Source organism: Mus caroli, chromosome 7 (genome assembly GCF_900094665.2).
Source record: "Mus caroli chromosome 7, CAROLI_EIJ_v1.1, whole genome shotgun sequence".
Classification (NCBI taxonomy): Eukaryota; Metazoa; Chordata; class Mammalia; order Rodentia; family Muridae; genus Mus; species Mus caroli.
In genome coordinates, this window is record NC_034576.1 from 76,053,715 (window position 1) to 76,075,479 (window position 21,765).

A 21,765-nucleotide genomic window follows, 5' to 3' on the forward strand; every position below is an offset into this window, starting at 1 on the left:
CATAAATCCCAAACAAACAAAACCATTCCATTTTACCAGCTTTATTTAGTATACTTCAATGAAAAGCAACTATGAAGGTCAAAATGTTATCAAGGTAAAATGAACATTTAATGAAAACGTCCACTGAAAAAATTTATAAAAGGCCCAAAAATTTTTAAGTTTTAGAGATTTTATTAAAGTTAACATTCCATAAGGTCACTTCAGATCAAACTGCAAGAAATTCCAGGAATACAAACTACCATTTGTAGAATTGTAGTCTTCTCCAGATGTCAAAAATGTACATGACATGTAACAAGTCTTTAGGAAGTAAAGTCCACTGTCCATTTGTGTTGGGTAAGAATCATTCATTTCATGGAATCCACATTAAAAGAATCCTGTGTTGGTTGTATAATATTACAGCATTCTTGCATTAATCCATTTTCCTCAATTCCCCATAATGGGCTGCCATCTTGATTTCTCAGTGGTAAAGTCCATTTCAAACTCTTCAAGCGGGGTGCTTCATAAAAAATTAGAAAAAAAAAAATTCTGTTGGAGTAACAGTCATCTTATTTGTTCAAACAGAAAATTCTATCCACTTTGAAGATATCCTCTACCATACACAAGTCTTTAATGAAACAGCACTATTGTAACAACCTCTCAAAGACAGAATCAATGAACTCACAGATTTTAAGTTCTCCTGTCACAGATACATGTGTATCCATTGAAAATAGTAACAGCCACAGGTCAAATTTTTAAGAACTTAACATGAGTATCATAGTGCATATATGAAAAGTAAAACCAAATATAAAAATTCAAGGAAGGTGGGAGACTAAATTACAACCACATGTGGACAATTTCAATGCAAAAAGTTTCCAAGCTCTTTCAAAGAAAACTAATTATATAATCTTAGATTTTTAAAAAAAGCAATAGCTAACTACATGGCATACTTTAACAGTCTTATAGATATTAATTTTACTTAGAAGCACCTTTATAGCTTCATATCTGAGAGTGGAGTGAATGTAAAGTCACATAAAATAAAATCAGAAACATTTTAGCTTGGCTTACTTGGAATTTGCCACAAAAATGCTATCTCTTCTCAAATTATAAACTAAATTTCACTTCAAAAACATCATTATGTTCCTCCTGGAAAAATTAATCTATTAACAGTTTAGACTGAAGGAAGGAAGAGATGAGAATCCAGGGGATTTTATTCCTTGTCTCCGGAGGATCATACTCACACAAAACTTGAAAAACATTTTTTACAATTTTCATGTTATGTTGAGTCCATGTATGTACCTGTCTTTGTAGTGGGGTTGCACTTGTATGTGGAGCAAGAATATGTGTAGACCTGAGGATGATACTGCTGCTGAGAATGAAAATCATCGTAACCGTTAATTGTTGAAGCAAGACACCTCGGTCATACCCAGAGCTCATCAGTTTGGCTTGTCTAGATAACCAGTTTCCTCTGGGACCCATCTCCACCTGGAATTACAGGCAGGTGGTATCCGGGCATTTACTTGCATTTTGGGGGACACAAATTCTCAAGCAAGAGCTTAAATGCTGAGCCATCTCCTGAGCTGACAAAGACATTTTAATTTTAATTTCTGGTCTTCCATATACGTTCTACAACTTTCCAACTCAACTTGTAGAGCTACAGTCAGTGATTACAGTAATAAAACAATATGAAAATATGTTACTTCTAGACTAATTTTCTGTCTTCCTAACTAAAATTAGGGTGTGTTCTTTAATACACACATTGTAAAACAATACCTAAAAAAAAAAAAAGATAATCAAAAGACAGTGGTGCCTCCTATTAAAAAACAATTCTTTAAAGGAGTAAGGAGTGTCACAGCATCAGTTAAGAATCCATACATCAAGATATTCTCTAGTAGATTTTGGAAATTTCTCAAATCCTACAAAATGAAATATAACTCCTTGTATGTCTGTATCAATACCATTTGCCTTGTTCTTTCCTTAAAATTAAGTAATGGCTATGCAATTTACTTCTAAACCAATTTTTTAAAGGAGGGGGATGAGAAAAGCATAGTATCTTTCAGAAGGAAGAGTAGTATACTCATAGCGTGCATAAACTTCTGGGCTTGAACCCCAGAACCACATAAAACTGGGCATGGTGGCAGCCCTTGTCTGTAATCTCAGAATCTGGGAGATGAAGGACCAAACATTCAAGGTCACTCTTGGCTAGGTGGGACTAACCTCAAAAAAAAAAAAAGGAAAGAAAAGTGAAAAGGCCAGATATGGTGGCTTCCACATGAGATCCCAGCACTCGGGAGAAGTTGAAGCAAGAGGATTGTTTAAAGCTGGAGTAGGATACAGTCTCATAAATAACAAAACTAATGATATTATCATTAGAAACCTACTCAAAATCTGCACTCCCATAGCAGTCATGTCATCAAGTGATGTAATTTAAAACTATGAGAGAAAACAGACAACTTTTACATTATAAATCAATGATCAAAATGCACTCATGCAAAGCCTAAGACCCAAAGCCAAAAGTAAGAATGTTGTTAAAAGCAAATATATTTCATAAGTATGAAAGCTAATAAAAAGATCTTTTAAAAATTACTAGGAAGTAAGTCATTTGCACTCATGAAATTTCAAATACAACAAAAACTGTATTTACAAGTATAAATTTTACTTGAAGAAAAGGAATCAAACATGAGCACTTGAAACATGCAAATGTTAACAAAATGCACAGCTCCTCAGTGGATACCAACAAAGAGCCCAATGACTACCTCTTGTGACACTACTGAAGGTTAGATGAGCTGGCACACAACTGAAGATGAAGAGCAAAGGATTCCCCTGCATCACAGTGATCCAAGCACTTTCTATCCCAACAGCGACAGTATCTCAACGACACTGTCAACACAGGGGCATGGAGCCACTTATTTAAGAATAGTTTTGCCTTTACTGTTATATTGGGGGAGGGGGGAATGTTCAATAGGAATGGATATAGATAAGTACATCTCTTTCTATATTAACGTGTGAACGCACACACACACACTGCACAGGCATTCCTGTGCTCTGGGATTCTCTGCTTACTCAGACAGACCAAGAGCCTGTCTCCTGATTAAGATTCAAACTTAGTATGGTTAGAATGCTATTTTGTAATTTTCTAGTTTGTACTTCTAAGTATATATATTTATTCTAAGAACAACTTTCTGTTCAAATCTTAGTTTTTATGTCACCAAGATAGTTAATAAATTATCTCTGGAAATCCAGTCACTAGACTCATTCATAACCTAGGAACAGAAAATTGGTTATGACTATCTTCATAGGTTAGACATTATTAACTAAAGCGCAGGCCACTGACTCTTGAGGAGTATAAGCAGGCTCTCGGGATAAAACACTGCTTTCCCTCTATCTCAACCGGCTTTACATCTCAGTCAGGGACTAAGGATGGCCTTGAACATCTGCTTCCTGCCCACCCAAGAGCTACAATTAATTACAGGTATGTGCCACCACGTACAGCTTATCTTTACCAGTTTTAACAGCAAAGAAAAATACAGGGAACAAAGAAAGTTAAAAAGAAATTATTAATGATTCCTAATTTTTTTAAATAAATGGCTCTAAGGGTACTACTATTAATGAAATTGTATTTTTCAGAACTTAAGTGCTTGTTTTACAACTAAAGATTAACATAAAATGTTCAGTTAGTACAAAAATACCATCCTTTCTGTCATGTAATTATATATTTAACACTTATGACTTAGTTCTGTCTTTTGCTTTGTCTTGAAATTTTAATACATTATGAAAGAAACCCTGACACCTATTTGGTCTAATGCTAAAATAGATTGAATGCTCAACAGACTATATTAACAAGTCTGGACCTTAAAGTAACAGTAAAATTATTACAGAAAGACTAGCTAATTAATGTTCATCAATGAAGGGATAAGGTCAATTACTGATAAAAGTAAACTTTTCTATGAGTTTACAGTCTAATCTAATCACAAACCAAGTTTAAAAGACCAAGTTAGGGGAGGTACATTGATTACTTCTAATTTTTATTATGACCAAGTTTAGCTTTCAAACACAGCTATAATATTTTACATTAATAACATTTATATTTTAATAATTTTATTTTGCCTTTCATTATACTCAAAGCACTATTTAATAATGTTTAATAAAAGCTACATTAACACAACAAACCAACAAATATTTACTGAGTAGCTAGTGCCAGGCATCTATGGTCTTAACTGTAATCACACAGGAAACTAGACACCTGCATTAGACAAATTTGGGGTCTCCTCCCTCGCTCTCCCTCAGGAAAAACACAAACCTTGTTTTGTAGGCCATTAACAGCCAGCCAGTGCAGTCTCACGTAGCATTAACTGGAAAGGGGTGAGGGGAATCATGCAGAATCTGGATTCCCAAATGTTTTTATTGCTATGAAGCAGCTAGTAGACAATTATCTTAAGTTTGTTGCCAATGAACAAATAAATCCTTTTGGCAATTCACCCAAAATGATTTATAACAACCTTCACATTTTACTCTTTCCCACTACTTGTCTAGTTTGGAATTTAAAAACAAAACAAAACAAAACTATTTCACAGAGGTGGTAATATCTTTCAAAGAGCAATTTCTAAGTCAATAAGGCTAAACTTTCAGTCTTGAAGTTTTAAGTTCAGTTAATTTATCAGAACTAATTACAATTAGAAATTAACTAAACTTAATTTCTATTATCTAGAAAGAACCAAAGTAGCAAGTTCAGACCCTAAGACCATGGCCTGTTTTCAGTGACTGTTCTAAGCTATGTGTCCACTTCAGTACAAGTACTCTCAACTCTGAAACTGCAATGACAAAAAGCACAACAGAATCTAAACAATACAGGTAAATGCGCCACAACGAGAAACAAGTCCAAATGGGAGGTTTTGGTCTTTTATTTTCTGACCCCATTTGTGGTAGACATATGCCTTTAATCTCAGCACTCAAGAAACCAGAGCCAGGTAGGTAAATCTCTGAATTCCAGGCTGGCCCGATCTACATAATTGAGTTCTTGGTTGGCCCATGGTTAGACCCTGTCTCAAATAGAAGGGTGAATGGGTGGGTGCATAGGTGGGTAAATATGTTTCAATATCTAAATAAAGGGAGAAAGGTAACATGTGATTAATAAACTTTACATATCTAGGCTGGACATAGTGCCACTGTCTTTAATCCAAGATCTCAGGAGGCAGAGGCAGGTAAATCTCTTAAGTTCAAAGCCAGCCTGATCTACATTAAGAATTTCAAGACAGGGGGGGGGGAGGGGGGGGGATGACACTTTTGGGATAGCATTGGAAATGTAATTGAGGAAAATACGTAATAAATAAATAAAAAGAATTTCAATGCCTTCAAGTATAGTGTTTGAAACTGTCTTAAATAAAATCAACTTCACATTTAATTATTATTATGAATAATCATGTTAAAATTGTCTACTCTTAAAACACTGTATACAGGTTTGATAAAGGTATGCGCTTACAACTCCAAGTCAGTAACTTAAAATTAATAGTTAAACATAAAATTAAAAAATAAACCCAACAAGTAAAAGACTTACTAAATGCTTAGATGTCTATGGTACAGGCCTTTCATTCCATCTGAGGATTCACATTTCTGCAAAAACCAGAATAGATTGTTTGTATTAACTCCTATGACTTGCAGTACAACTTCAATACCTTCCAAACTACTCCAAGCAAAAAACAGGAAAAATTGTGACAAGACCTTAAATTTTTGCCAATAGAACAAGTTACTAAAATTAAAAGTCTAGATATCATTCCCCAAGAATTCCATGAGTAATAACTGAGCTCCTGCCTTAATTTGACTGGCTATGCGATGTTGAAAATATAGAAAACACAAGTTAACACCACATCATTAATCCATACACTGGTCTCCCATCTGATACATTTCTACGCCTTCTAAAACCCTTTGCTACCCATCTGCAAGATCCTTCTCCCTATTACTACTATACTCACTATCTATCATATGCTAACAGCAACATAGTATAATCCCATATATAATCAATTTTTTTTTTTTTTTGGTTTTTCGAGACAGGGTTTCTCTGTGTAGCCCTGGCTGTCCTGGAACTCACGCTGTAGACCAGGCTGGCCTTGAACTCAAAAATCGGCCTGCCTCTGCCTCCTGAGTGCTGGGATTAAAGACGTGCACCACCACGCCCGGCTTTAAGATTTCTTTTTACTACTCTGTGTGTGTGTGTGTGTGTGTGTGTGCGCGCGTGCGCGTGCACGCGCGGTGTGCACAAGTTCAGAAGACGGCACTGGCTATTCTGGAGCTAGAGTTACAGCAGTATTAATGCCAAGAACCACACTAGGCCCTTCCAATATAAAGGATCTTAAATGCTGAGAGCCATTGCTCCAACACTAACACTAATAATAATATACACTTATCTATGCAATTTCAGGAGTTTTCCCTAATTTCTGACTTAAGTTCCTCAAAAGTAAATGAGAAATGCTTCCCATTTCAAGTACTTTCTGAGACAAGGATGAGTTTTCCATTTAGCTTGGTTTTGTATAATTACAATAATTGCAAAATAGGAAAGGGCTATGGTGGTGGACACCTTTCATCCCAGATCCCAGGAGGCAGAGGCAGATAGTTCTCTGATTTTGAGGCTAGCCTGGTCTAAGGAGTGAATCCCAGGACAGCCAGGGCTACAGAGACAGACCTTCTCTCCGGAGGGAAATAAAGCTAGGTGGTATAATTAGGTGGTCTGTAACACTTAGCATATGTGAGGCCCTGAATCTAAAACAACAGCAGCAAAATAAAACCATTTTGAAAATTTCATCCCAGCATCCAAAAGTGTGAGAGTTCAAAATCAGCTTGGGTTACCTACATGAGACCATGTGAAGGAAAAGGTTAAAAACTTAAAGTTTAAGATTTTAAGACATCAAATTAACTTCTTAAGAATTGTTTGCTAGGAAATGTAAATGAAATAAATAACTAATTAAAAAAAAAAGAATTGTTTGCAAGTATAAAGCAATTTCCTGTTTATGTATCAAATCTAAATTTATTTTTGTAAATCATAAACAAGAAATATAGCAAGATCTGTTTAAAAATTACCATTAAAGTAGGTTCTAAAATATCTTCCTAATAAGAAACAATGGAAAGCAATGATCTTAAAATTTTTAAACCCTGAAATTTTTAAGGTTAAGTGTAATCTGACCTTAATAGGAAGATTTTGTTAAGCACACAAGGAAACTAAACTGACTTAGGGGAAGGACACCAGTCTATGACTGGGTGTTTCCTCAGTATCTATGAGGTCCTTGATTCAAAATTAAAGAAACTGAATCATTTAAGAGTAGAAAATGTTTAAGAAATCTTGGTAAAAGGAATTCTCTAAGAGAAACCCCCTCACAGTGGTTTGATAATGTAACTATGACTCAGTCACCCTACCAGTCCAAAAAATGTAGGTTCTAAAACTACCAAAAGGTCTTTTGATCTCACCATGTATCACAATGACATTAATGACATTGGTGACATCTACCACAGGTCCTCCTTTCCTAAAGCACGAGAGCCCACTTAGTTCAGTTTAAGTAGACGAAGTTGGATTTTCCTCAAACTCCTGCCCATCTCATATATATAACATGTATTTTGTGATGTAAAAATAAACTTGAGGGAATATAAATAAGCATATGATGCTGGCTCTTTGGCAGTAAAAGTCAAGAACTTTTGTTGGTTCTTAAATCCCTTAAACTTTTAAACTCTAAGATTAAAATTTAACGGTACTGAATAAGAAAATGTTTACAAAGATAGGTTAGTGATAGTCATCTGCAAGGCATAAATAAGAGTGTAACTATGTTAATCCAAGCATTTCTGAGGTGTAGACAAGCTTTTCATGGTCATCCTTGTGCAGCCTGAGCAGTCCCAGATAAACAGACATTTCTTACAGAGAATTTCTTTAAAATAAATCATTAAGGTAGGCAAGATGGTTGACAGCTATAATTCCACAACTCAGGACCAAGGACACTATCTCTAAAAAGAAAAAGGAGGAAAAAAAAAAAAGAAAAACCCACAAAGATTCTATTTTAAAACCACCTTGATAATCTGAATCGAAAGGATTATGATTACTGGTACACGTTAACTACTTAATTCTCGGGGCTGAAGAGATGACTCAGTGGTTAAAGTACTTACACCCTTGCAGAGGATAAGGGTGTGGTTCTCAGTACCCAATGGTGGCTCACAACCATCTTTCCTTAACTCCAGTTCCAAAGAATCCAACCTCCTCTCCTGAACTCTGAATGCACTAGGCTCACATGTTAGTGCAAATACATACATGTAGGCAGAATACTCATTCCCGTAAAATTTTTAAATCTTAAAAACAATTATTTCATTCATGTTTAGAAATACAACTTTAATTTTTTTTTTTTTTGGTTTTTCGAGACAGGGTTTCTCTGTGTAGCCCTGGCTGTCCTGGACCTCACTCTGTAGACCAGGCTGGCCTCCAACTCAGAAATCCGCCTGCCTCTGCCTCCCAAGTGCTGGGATTAAAGGAGTGCGCCACCACGCCTGGCTTCAACTTCAAATTATTAAAATGGGGCCTGTGAGACTGTGCAGTACGTAAAGGGACTTCCCAACATACCTGAAAACCTGAGTCTACTCCTAAAACAATCCACAAGGTGACAAGATTCCTAGTCAACTTCTCTGACCTTCAAATTTGAATTTGCAAGCACACACACATACAAACAAAGGAAATTAAAGTTTAAGGTAAAAAATGTTCCATGAAGCACAGTCCTAGGGAGTATCATTAGATAATGTATAAATCCTAACATCAGAAACACAGTTTGTAAAAACCAGGTCACCTATCTTAAAAAAATTCCTAATATTCTTAAATTTAGGGTAACAGACATGATGGCTGGCATCTGTAATCTCAGCACTTTTTGAGGATAATGCAGAATTACTACCTTAAATTGAAGCCCAGTCTATGCTACATAGTAAAATCCTGTTTTAAAAAGTCAAAAGTATGCTACCAACACTGCTTTAATGCCAATCCTGATAACCCATGGGTTGGGGCAGGACAAGTCCTAAAGGCTGGCCCTGAACTCCATTTATTTTCACACAAGTACATAAATGTAATTTTTTAGGATGGAAAGCAAGGCTGAGATGACAGTGACAGTATTTTTCTACCATGTGCAAAGGCTGAGTTCAATCTCCAATACTACAAAAGAATAAAAAATGCAGAAACAAGTTTAAAAAAAATTTTTAAAAGTTGATTACATCAAGAATAGCCAATTTGAAAATAACATCACATCCCACCTAGAACTTCATGAAATGATGTTATTTATCTGTGAAATGCAAAAATATATTTAATTAAAATAATTATGTCTATTAAAAGAAATAAAGTATATCAGGTATACGGACTACAAATCTTTACACTTATCATCTTTAAAGCAGTGAAAGCATTTACATTACATTATAGGCAGCGCCCGTGACTGCTTAGTCATCACATACACCTGATCTAACAATACAAATGTCAGAGAAAAAAACATAAATTAACTTAAAGACAGCCTAAATTTTTAAGTAGTCAAGAAACTATGGTCAGAAACTGAAAGTTAAAGAAAATTTACATTATAATTACCTATTTCATATGCTAAAATCTATGTCACGTTATGATCCAAAAAGACTGGTGACTAGCTGCAACATCTTTGGTCATGTTAATTTTTTAAAGCTATAAAAACATTAAATATATTCCAACATAAACACAACTAGAATAAGGAGATTTTTAAGAATTAAAGAAATTGTCCAAAATGCTAAGATAAAGCCAAATATTTAAGTATTCGTTACTTTAATCCATAAATAGAAAATACGTGACAAAAACTTACCTTGATCATATATAATAAAGCATATACCATTGTAGGCCACATAATACTATGCATGTAAGGTAGTATCTGATGACTAACCTCATGACAGTAAACCTTTCCATTAACCAAATAATAACTATTCACACTGAATATAGCACTATCATAAAGATATATGTTATTTTTCAAAAAACAATTTACTCTATAAACATTTATCTGTTTATAAAAACTGCCTCTAAAAGACTAGAAATTTAGCAGTTACTACATCTCTTATTAAATTAAAAAATTAAAATTATTTAATATTTCTAACCTCCAGCTGTTTACTTTTCTGTCCAAATAAAACCTCAGATAAAGCATATTGCCAATTTATATGTAAGTTCTGATAGCATCATAGGAAACAGCTCATGCTCAATTTTTATAACTGTTCAACAAATGGCAACTACACACTATTCAGCTGCAGAAAGGAAACCCTAATCTTAGCACATGTTATAGGAATATAGGATTAAAGATCCTTTTGTATATATTCTATCTTTGAAAGATTAGAGTTTAAAAGTGCATCATTTTCTTTTTTATTCAACAAACACAAACCTAAACTGCAAAAAAAAACTTCACTAAGCTAACACAAAGGCAGTAAAATTAGTCTATTCCCCTTATTACCTATTTGACCCAAAAGTAGGTAAACACAAGTTGATTTTCCATATATTCCCAAGATATAAGTAAATATACTCTCTCATTTTAATTAACTATTCACTTGGTTATTTTTTTATTTCCCAAGGCATCACTTATAATTTCATATTTTCTGTGGCCAATCACTTACAAACAATAATTGAATATTACTTCTGGATTCAAGCTTATATGGGCAATTTATTTCTTTTCATATATGAGGAGTCACATTTTCTGCATTCACCCCAATATTCACCTATTAAGATAATCATTTCATGGTATGCTGAACCCAAAAAACTATTTCTCTATTAGGTTCAGAAACACCAAGACACTGAAAGAAGCCTCTAAGAGCAGTACATTTAGTTTCATGGAATCTATTTATTTGTGTAGTTGTTTAAAGAACTACTAAAAATGAGTATTTTAACTATATAATTAATTATAAAGACATCAAAGTTTGTTTTTAGTTCTTGAAATATAGTTCAAGAAGCAAGGGACTAATAATTATAACTTTTCAGGACACTGTTTTATGACGGGGTGGAAAGGGAACTAAACAATATATCTTTCAGACTATATCTAAAGACAACACTAATTTAACACTGCAGATTTAACCCTCAGGGAAAAGCAAGTATCATTTTATTGGGAAGATAAACTGTCTTGCTACTGGATATAGTTGTATGCATTGATATATGTTATAGCTATCAATTGTTTTAATAGTTAAGACAAAAGGACTTTGGTTTAAGGTAAAACTATTTGGGTATTTTCTCATCTTTTTTTATATATACACGGACCAACAGCTTTAATGATATATTCCTACCCAAATGTTGGCAAATATTCAAATATAACAATTAAAAAAACTTACTTGCTATATATAATACAGAATTTCCCAAGGGCTCTCTCCTTTATTCTTAAAACTCTATGGTCTCAGTCTTCAAAATGGCACACCTTTTGGAGAAAACAAAACAACATTCTAAACAACTTACTGAAGAAATCAGTAACAAATAGAATGTTTTAAAACTTTATACAGAACAGAAACTAACTTTTGACATATTGCTCCCTAAAATCTATTAGTCTAAATGGCAAAAAAATTTAAATGTCCTATTAAGTCTCAAGTATTTCAAATGTAAAAATAATTTGATATTAAAGCGGGGAGGGGGGGGTACCATTTTGGTCCATGCCTGGCTCTAAAACCTTCTTACCAAAATTAAACAAAGCCTTAAAGACCTGCAGCATTTATACTATTCAAAGGTACATTACAATGGCCATATGAATATTCCTTTAACCACTTACTCATCCAAAGAGGCTTTTAAACGCTTTTTTAATTTCATGTATTCATTCATAATCACTTTTTAAAATCATAAATACTAACTGAATGTTTGAAATATATCACCAAAAAGGCAAAACAAAAGTCTAAAGTTAATTTTATGTTAAACCAATAAATTTACCAATCTTACCTGAGATAAAAGCTGTATTTATTCAGAATCATCGGCAACCACATTAATTATCATCTTGTAAGTTACCTTTAGAAAGAAAATAAGAAAAAATATTTAAATGTTTTGATTTTTAAAGTTTTCTTGACCAAAGACTCAGTGTGATAAAATGAGAAAAATATTCCAAAGACAAGATTCATGTAAAAATGTGGGGTGACACAACCTGGACATTTCTGCCCACAGTTATTCCTTATCTCAAATGTCTATGTCTATCAGTCTTTGTTTTCCTCATTTGGAATGTACTGACACATACTAGGGATTAAAACACTGGAATCCGAAGAAGAGACACACAGAAAATGCAAATGACTATCCCTTTGCTCTCCTTTTTCCCATTGAGTCAGGTAAACAAAAACAAAGGAAACATTGACAATGTTTTTAAAAAATGCCACCATCTTAAATTTTTTTAGCATCTACAAATAGCTCTTATATCTATGAGTATTAAAAATCAACTCCTCCAGGAGAAATTAGTGAACTTAAAATGGCCACTGGTTACTGTAAATTTTAAACTAGAAGCTATTTGATCTCACCAAATGGGGTATTAGCATTGTCTTTTAAGCAGCTCTAAAACTTGTGGTATCTAATGACCTTCATTCAATACCAAACCAGGGTCCAGAATATTGTCTTTCTCCTACCAAATTTATCATGAAAGAGCATAGATCTTAAACTGCTAACAATTATTTTCACGTTTTATAACTCAAAAAGGATTCTGAACTACATTCTCAATCCTTTAAAACCACTTTCAGTGATAAAATATTCCAAAGCATTCTTTTGAAAAAACAAAATTAGTACTTTAATTCTGAGAAATCAAGGTATGTGCAACTGATAGAATATGTACTACCCCATAAAAGGTATTCCAATTGTTTTCTAGTGTAAATACCGGATGAAAAGGTCCAATCAACCTGCACCTTTGATTTTAGATGTGCTACGTAAGTCTCCCCAACACTGTCTTTACGCAGTTATTCACCTTTACAGCACAAGAGCTCCGCAGAATGAAGACAAATATATTCAAAAATACACAAAGGTCTGAGCACTCCATTCTTCCAACGACTGATCCTAAATTACCTCAAATAATTTTTAAATTTGTATGCAGAAACAAATTTTTTAAAACTGTTGTTTCAATACTGTTCCGTTTTTAAGCACATCTCGACTTTTATACGTGCAACAAATGCAACAAATATGGCCCCTCTTCATCGCCTATCAATGGCAGTCCTACTTCAGGATTTACACTAAGTAACTTAAAGAAGAACTCTGCTTTTAGAATATTTCTTAACTTTTACGGCCAAGGTTTCTAATAGTATACATTTTCTTTTAAACAAGATGAATTTTAACTTGTAAAGGGTAGGAACCGCCTCAAGTTAGATTTAACATTCAAGTGAGAAGTTACTGATAACGGCTTTACCTACTCATTTAAAAAAGTATCAAACAGTACGGTTATGTTCAAGTATCAGGATGTCAAATGATCTTAACGAAAGTTCTCGGTAAAAATAAGCTGTATTTATCAAACGCCATCATCTTGCACCATAATTATCAAATCTACTTCCTTTAAGCTGCCTTGTTGCCGTCGTCATTTTTGAAATACTAGATGCACTCCTGTAACTTGCCTTTTCTAAAAGACAACAAACGTCATGGACGTTTAACAAGCTGAAAGGTACCTTTGCATCTAGAACACTAACAGCCGTTCTCAAAAGCAGCTTAGAAAGAGTTAAAAGCCAACACCCAACAGGGAGAAGGGGAGAAAAAGACAAGTTTTATTTTGGTTTAAGCGAAGTGAGAGGTTCCATTGTTCTTTTAGATCCGACCCCAAAGATGGGTTCCCACCTCACCGGAAAAGATTTTTAAAAGCCCATCAACGGAGGATTGTTGTTATTTTACGCTAAGTATCAAAGTAACTCACCAGAGCAAGCAGGGGTTCCACGGCGCGGCCGCCGCCCTCTCCCCGCAGGCTGGACCGCAGCGCGGCGCCCGGCTGGGTATGCAGCGGGAACGCGGTGGCCCGACCCCGTGCTCCGGTGGCATCGGCCCTCCGCGGCAGTGCCCGGGGCTGCGTGTGCAGAACCAGCCGGCAGCCACCCGCCGCCCCTCCCGCCCGCGCTCAAGGACGTCGTGCTTTTCCTCCCAAGGACAAAGGACAATAAAGGGAGCAGGGGAGCTACTCACCGGGTCGAAGCGCGGCCGCTGGCGCCATCGGCTCGCTCTTCCTCGCGTGTCCAGGACCGGTCGCCCGCCGCAGCCTCCCGCCCACGGCGCGAAGCCGCCTCCCGGCCGCGCGCGCCACCAGCACCGCCGCTGCCGCAGCGGAGCCACGGGCGTCGTGGGCCCGGCCTCCCCGGGCGCTCCGGCCGCGAGCTCCCACATTCGCGCGCGGCCGCCTCGCCCCAGCCGCGGCCTCCCCGCTCTCCCAGAGCCCTCCAGGACGCCGGGGTAGCGCTCCCAGCGCAGCGGCGAGCCCACGGGCCGCGGCAGGCCGCCTGACAGCTGAGCTTGCTGCTGCCTCTCCGGCCATCTTGTGCCGTGTGTGGTGTCTCTCCCGTCTCCTCGCTCGCTTTCCTCCCTCCTCCTCCTCCCCCCGCCCCACACACCACACAACATGGCCTCTTCGCTGCGGCGGGAGCTGCGGCGGCGGCTGGAGCTCCGCGGCGCTCCAGCTCGCTCCCCTCCCCCAACCTCCCGCCTGCAGCTCCGGGACCCCCAGTGCGCACGCGCTCCGACACCCGCCCGCGGCGGCCATTGGCTGGGCTAGCTTCCTGCCCTCGCTTCCCGGAGCGCCATCACGCACTTCGTTCGTACCTTCCTCCCGCCCCAACTTCAGACTGCTGCATACTATTGGTCAGTTCTGAACCCACCGCTTCCATGTTCTCAGCACCAATAGGGCTTATTTAATGCCAATCATCGCCCGTGGGCGTTTCAGGAGAGAAGTCCTGACCTGCGATTGGCAGATAATTAAACTCTGGGTTTCGAGGAGAGACGTAACTTTCTGCTCCGCAGTGCGGACCCTCGAAGCTAGTTTGTGTATGTACGGATGAGCCATTAAAAGCTAACCTTTCCTGTTTCTGACTTGAGGTTTTTTTCGTCCTCAAAGGAAGAGGAAGTGATAGAGCGAAAACGACATGATTGACAAGATAAGCAAAAACTGCAGGTCCTTCCTTCTTGGGCAAGCGCCATAGCCTCAGGATTTTTACCCCTAAGGAACCACAGGCAGGTTATGACCAGCACATTCGCTAACCTAATATCTGACTTGATATACCACTTATTTGAGGTAATCTATTAGCATACTCAACAGTCCTGAGGTCCTAACAAACCAGCCTCTTAATTCTGATTAGCTGGATCCCACATTTTAGGGCAACGTTGTTGAAGTGGTAGTTTAAACATGTCTATCCAGCTTTCCCCCAGAGAATTACACAGAACAAGCTTCAATTCATTTCCTCTCAAAAACTCCACTCTTTTCCATTTCTTCTTCCCACTTCTGACTGGAAACAAGTTTAGGCAAAATACAAATGAATCTCTGAACCGTCCTCAAGTATCTAAGGAAGTTGTTCTCTCACAGAAGCGGAATGTGGAAATGTTTCTTTTGGCAAGGGGCTAGGGGGAAAGAAAATATGAGATTAGTTTCCATGAGGGAAAAACACTTTTAAGAAGGGGCTTGCTTGTTGAGATGAGAGGAACAGTTCTAAGATTCTCTTGAAACTTAGTTTACCCCTGGGTTAAAAATCACATTACTGGATCATGGACCACAAAAGTCGTTCTAGTTCCCTTTTGGAGGGGTGTGGAATCAGGTCTCTTTAACATAGTGTTGGCTGTCCTGATGTTTTTTAACGTTAATTTGAGTGTGTGTATGTGTCTGTCTGTCTGTACACATTAAGTGTCACAGCACTTACTGTACACAGGAGGTGAAAGGACACAGTATAGGGGTCACTTCTCTCCTACATCAGGCTTGTCAGCAAAGCACCTTTTCCAGGTGAACCTCAGGTTGACCCTTCAAACCCTTGCTTAAAAAAAAAAATTACACTGAGGCTGGAGAGATGATTCAGTGATTGATTAAGATCTCGTGTACTGCTTCTCTTCCCGGAGACCTGAGCTCAGTTTCCAGCACCCACATAAGGTGACTGGAAACTAACAGTAAGTCCGAATCCAGGGGTACCTCTGTGATGCCTTCCTCCTAGAGCACCTGCGCTCCCGTGCACACACACCCACATAGACACATGTACAGATAAGTTGAAAATTAATAGAAATAGAATTTGGAGAATAAAAATCATATACTAAAGGTGAAGAGATGACTCAGCAGTGAAGAGAACTGACTGCTCTTCCAGAGGACCTCGGGTCAATTCCCAGCACCTACATCATAGCTCAGAACTGTCTGTAATTTCCAGTTCCAGGGGATCCCATGCCCTCATCTGACCGCCAAAGTCACACACAAGGGACTATGCCTACATGCAGGAAAAGCACTCCTACACATAAAAAGAGAAATCTTTTATAAATTTTTAAAAGGAAGAAGATAGCTAGGAGATATAGAGATTATTGATAGACAGGTAGGTAGGTAGATAGATGGTAAGAAAAATAAGAAAAGAAAAATTCTCAGCAGATGTTCTTGAGTGAGAGGCTGAAATGTGCGTATCCACTTAAGCCCATGAGTACGATCGTGTTCACCCTGGGCAACATAGCAAGGCCCTATCTCAAAACACCCAGTAGGTGACTAAAGTTAATGCTGCATAAGCTACTTAGGTATAAGATAAAACTTTGTACAGAGCTCAGGTGACTTCTCTGCATGTCTTGTACTAGACATACTTCCTGGCAATATACTTTGAGATGTAATGCTTTCATACAAATTAAATTTTCTCCAGGCATCATCATTTATACTCTTAGTCCTAGCCCTTGGGAGACTGAGGAAGGCAAAAAGATTGCCGTGTGTGTTTGAAACCATCCTGGGCTACAAGACAGCTATTTCCAAAAAAGAAAAGAACAAAAATTAAAAATAAAAATAAAAAAAAATAAGCAAAGACATGGTAGAAGACACCTCACTCAGGTGGCAGAATTCTTATCTCAAGTGGCCTGGGTTCTCACTCACTTCAAGCCCCAGCAGCTCAGGAAACAGTGTGCAGACCGATAATGATCCCAGCGATCCAGAAGTAGAAACGGGAGACGTCCAAAGGCATTCTCAATCACATTCAAATTCAAGACCAGTCTTGACACAAGAGCCCATTTTGAAAAAGGAAGCCACCCACACCAGAACACACATAACATGTACCACCAATAGTGACGCTCTCTCTTCTACTGGGTAGTGGCCCAGGTGCCAATGTGTCTCATAGTCACCTATTTCACTATATGAACCAAATACTCATTAAATATGCAATTCTTCAAAAATGTTTAAGTTTTCTTCATGTAATTTGAAAAGACATCTTCTTAGAATCTAGAGTTGAATGCCAACAAGTTTTTTTTTTTTTTCCTCTAGCCCCACCTGATCCCTGGGTCCTCCCCTTCCCCATGTGTGCTTGCCCTGCTCTTATTTACTCCCTTTTTCTATGTCTTGGATCCTCCCACTGTTACCTGAGACATCATCTAAGAGCCTGCCTTCCAGATCAATCATCAGGAAGGCCTGTATAGACCCTCTGGTGAACAGTAATGGCTACCAGGTGTGGTGGTGAACACTCCCAATCCCAGCGCATGACTAAGAAGGATCACCAGCCTGGGCTACATCACAAAATCCTGCAAGTGCACACACACACACACACACACACACACAAATGTTAACGAATTTAATTTCTACCTATTCATTTACCTGCTTGTTTTTCTTGCTGGTGCTGGGGACCAAGCCAGAGGTCCTGCACGGGGAAGGCAAGGGCTCTACCACTGAGCTGCTTCCCTAGACCACCTCCGACCCCTCCCCCCAAAGTGAAAAGCATCAGATTTATTAGCTCACGAGGAGGCAGCAGAGCCCCCCCCCCCGTGAATGAACTCAATTCATAACACACCCGTGACTCCAGACAGAGACTGTTATAATCCTTGTGTGTTCCCCTCATTAGGAAACTGAGACACGGGACTTTAAGTAGCCTGCCTCCGACTGAGCTACGTTTGAACAGCAATGGAAGCCAGATGACAGAGTGCCAGGCTCCTGTCTTCCGGGCCTCTCCCAGCATCCTTGCAAAGGCTGCTCCAGACAGTTTGGGCTCACATGAATTTTCTGTCTTGTGCCTTTCCTGATTTGCGCACTCGAGATGTTCAATCCAATCTGACTTAATGCCCAGACCTGTGCCCACATGAATACCAATCTCCCAGCTCTGCCACCTAGAAGCTGCCCAGCTCGCTTCCTTTGCTGCCTGTTTGATTACAGCCCTACACATCAACTATGAAGTGTTGGCTTTTGCCAAGAAACACCTTGGACAGTTTTACCTCAAACAGCGTTCTTCTTCCAACCGACCTGTACAACGTTCTTTTCAGAAAAGGCACTTACCTTTTACCGCACAGAAAGAAAGAGAGAGAGAGAGAGAGAGAGAGAGAGAGAGAGAGAAGGAAAGTGCTAAGGGAAAAAGATTTTCATTACAAGTTTTAAACCTAGCTAAATCAACCAGCAGATGGGTAGGTAGAGCGAACACATTTGAATGCATGATCTCAAAAACTCTCCCATGCAGTTTTCTCAAGAGGGTGGCATGTGATGGATACCACAGAGGTAAAAATCAAAACACAGGGAATTGCTAGCCAGTAGTGGCACATGCCTTTAATCCTTGCATTTAGGAGACAAAAGTAGGCAGATCTCTGTGAGTTCAAGGCCAGCCTGATCTCAGTTCTAGAGCAGCCAGGGCTACACAGAGAAATCCTGTCTCAAAAAAAAAAAAAAAAAAAAACAAGCACGGCATTGACATGGAAATAATTTTTAAATAATGTCGAGAGAGAGAGAGAGAGAGACAGAGAGAGACAGAGACAGACAGCGAGAGACATAGAGAGAGAGAGAAAGAAAAAGAGAAAAAAAGAGAGAGAGAGAGAGAGAGAAAGAAAAAGGAAAGGAAAGAAGGAAGGAAGAGAGGGCAGGAGGGAGGGCGGGAGAAGGAATTAAGTGGGCAAGCAATGTGGCTTAGTAGGCAAAGGCCCTTGCTCACCAATTCCTGTCAACCCAAGTTGAATCTCTAGAACCCATAATTTAGAAGGACAGAACTGACTCTTACAAGTTGTTCTCTGACCTCCATACACAAACTGGGGCATGTGCATGATCTCACGCACACACACACACACACACACACACACTAAAGACAGGGAGTTGAGGACAGAAGAATGACTTACAGTAAAAAGAAAGCAGAACCCTGGGTGAATGCAGGGGAACTTCTGGTGTCAGCTGTGCTCTGGGTAGAGAGAGGACTGGATCAGCATCTCAGAGAAGACACACACCAACGAAGGAACAGGACTACTTAGACGCCCCTTCCCACTCTTTCCTTTCAACCTGAGGAATTTGCCCTGGATTCTAGCCTGATCCAAATTTTCTTGAATAATGCCTTAACAAAATTTTCTCGTCTCTCTTGTACATTTCCTGGATCTGCTGAGGCATTTCAGTAGTCCACCACAAGTTACACAGATAAAAACAGCAAAGAAAGCCTAGGGCACATTCTTGCCCCTCTCCCAACGCTGTCCTGTCCCTGTCCTGCCAGTGGTCTAATTATGCTGCACTGCCCAGGAGAGGTTTCAGTAAGTTCTCAGGAAGCTAATACCAGACTGCAGCCCTGAGAGTCTCAGGCTGGCATCTCTGGGATCCTCTACCTATATGTGACCATGGGACAACATTACACCCAGATCTGTACTTGCTATTAAGAATTAAGAGTTGGGGCTGGTGAGATGGCTCAGTGGGTAAGAGCACCCGACTGCTCTTCCGAAGGTCCAGAGTTCAGGTCCCAGCCAACCACATGGTGGCTCACAACCATCTGACTCCCTCTTCTGGTGTGTCTGAGGACGGCTGCAGTGTACTTACATATAATAAATAAATAAATTTATAAAAAAAAAAAAAAAGAATTAAGAGTTAAGAACAGGAAAAGGGCGCTGACTAAAACCTGAGAGAAGCAGGTGATCTGATGTGAGTAATCGGAAAGCTGGGAGAGAGGGAATCTCAGGAGGGTGCGGGAACAGGTAAAATACTTTATTTTGTAAGGTACAGTAGAACTTTGTGCTGATATTCTTTACACGTGTGAGCATATGTATATATGCACAGATGTGAGTGTACTTTATATACTTCTCAGTATGCAAGATTGTTTCAGATGTGGATGTGGTTATGATTTAAGTTAGATAAATGATAGATTTCAATTGAGAATTCAAGAGAAAGCTGGGATGTAGTTATGGCTAAGCAGTAGAGCTTAGTTTAGTATGCTGTTTTTCTTTCTTTCTTCTTTTTAAATTCTTTTTCTTTCTTTTTTTTTTCTTTCTTTCTTTCTTTCTTTCTTCCTTTCTTTTTGTCAACTTGAGACAAACTCAGGTCTTTTAGGAAAAGGAATCACTAATTAACAAGGTGCCTCTATCAGGTTGGCTTTGTAGGCAAGTCTGTGGGACATTTTCTTGATTAATGATTGATGTAGAAGGACCTAGTCCACCGTGGGCAGTGTCACTCCTGGGCAAGTGGCCCTGGGTTGTAAAAGGAATGGAGCTTAGTAAGTCATGGAGAGCATGGCAGTAAGTGGCAGTCCTCCACGGGCTCTGCTTCAATTCCTTCCTCCGGGTTCCTGCCCTGAGTTGTTACCCTGGCTGCCCTCAGTGATGTAAACTAAATAAACCCTTGGGAGAGACCAAGTTGCTTTGGTCATGGTGTTTTATCACAGCAATTGAAAGTGAACTCTAGACCTAGAGTACTAGAAGTTTGATTCACAAGACCAGAGAAAAATAAATCCAACCAATTGAAACTGTTACAAAGGACCTAAGGTAAAACCAAGCTGATTGAATTCTAGTATTTAAGGAAGAGAATCCCTGTGAGATAGGACAGCCAGAGAAGCAACACCCCAACACCCTTAATTGTGCCCAAGGTGACTCTCTGCCTGATGTTCTGTTCCCACCATATTCATTCAAAGAAGGTGGCTGTCACAGTTAAAGTGAGTGTCAGAGTTCCAGTGAGGACTCAAAGTGACAATGGCCTGAGGGACCAAGAGGGAAAGAATATCATGGAAATAAAGGCTAAGGGTTACAGGAAACATCCCAGCTAAGGATGTCAAAACTGCCTCCCTTCCCAGAGTCTTTTGTGAAAGAACAGAAAATGTGTGCTAATATGCACTGTTTCCATTGCAAATGAAAACCCCACTGACACGTTACCCACTATTTTGTGTGAAAAGCAACCTCAATCAATATGCATTGCCAAAGGTGATCATTTATATGCATTATCTCACATATGGTCCCCCGTTCAGAAGTTCAGGAACACCTTGGTGCTGTGACTCTGGTACAGGGCCCCTTATGAGTTTGCTCTCAAAAATGTCCTCAGGGCTGCCATCATCTGAAGGTTGACTGAGACTAGAAGACCTGCTCCCAAGATGGCTCATGCTCAGGGGCTATTGGCATGAGACCTTGGTTTCTCACTTACATGGGCTGTCCATTTCTGTTTGAATGTGAACAGATACAAACAAGCTTCTCCCAGATGAAGAGTACAAAAGAACACAATAGTCAAAGGTAGAAGCCATGGTGTCCTTGTGGCCATAGCAGCCAACCATAGTGGCACACTCCTTTGATCTCTGCACTCAGGAGGAAGAGGCAGAGGCAGAGAGGCAAAGAGGCAGAGAGAGAGGCAGGCAGAGAGGCAGAGAGGAGGCAGAGAGGCAGAGAGGAGGCAGAGAGGCAGAGAGGAGGCAGAGAGGCAGAGAGGAGGCAGAGAGGCAGAGAGG

At 39.0% G+C, this 21,765-nt stretch overlaps 1 protein-coding gene across 3 annotated transcripts; it reads right to left on the bottom strand.

Moving 5' to 3' along the window:
- Nucleotides 1-25: 25 nt before the first annotated feature.
- LOC115031534 (5E5 antigen-like) lies at nucleotides 26-14,671 on the bottom strand. Of its 3 annotated transcripts, none has more exons than XR_003837184.1 (5): nucleotides 14,090-14,660; nucleotides 11,897-11,962; nucleotides 11,305-11,387; nucleotides 5,531-5,586; nucleotides 26-496 (listed from the first exon to the last, which is right to left on the bottom strand). XR_003837184.1 is itself a non-coding variant. In XM_029479749.1 (4 exons), exons 1-2 carry the CDS (start codon nucleotides 14,658-14,660, stop codon nucleotides 11,940-11,942), a joined length of 594 nt encoding a protein of 197 aa, XP_029335609.1. In that variant the 5' UTR covers nucleotides 14,661-14,671; the 3' UTR covers nucleotides 26-496; nucleotides 11,305-11,387; nucleotides 11,897-11,939. The 3 variants fall into 3 exon arrangements, 1 of the variants encoding a protein (XP_029335609.1); XR_003837185.1 differs by lacking the exon at nucleotides 14,090-14,660 and adding an exon at nucleotides 13,827-14,076; XM_029479749.1 differs by lacking the exon at nucleotides 5,531-5,586 and having other exon boundaries at nucleotides 14,090-14,671.
- Between the last annotated feature and the right edge of the window lie 7,094 nt (nucleotides 14,672-21,765).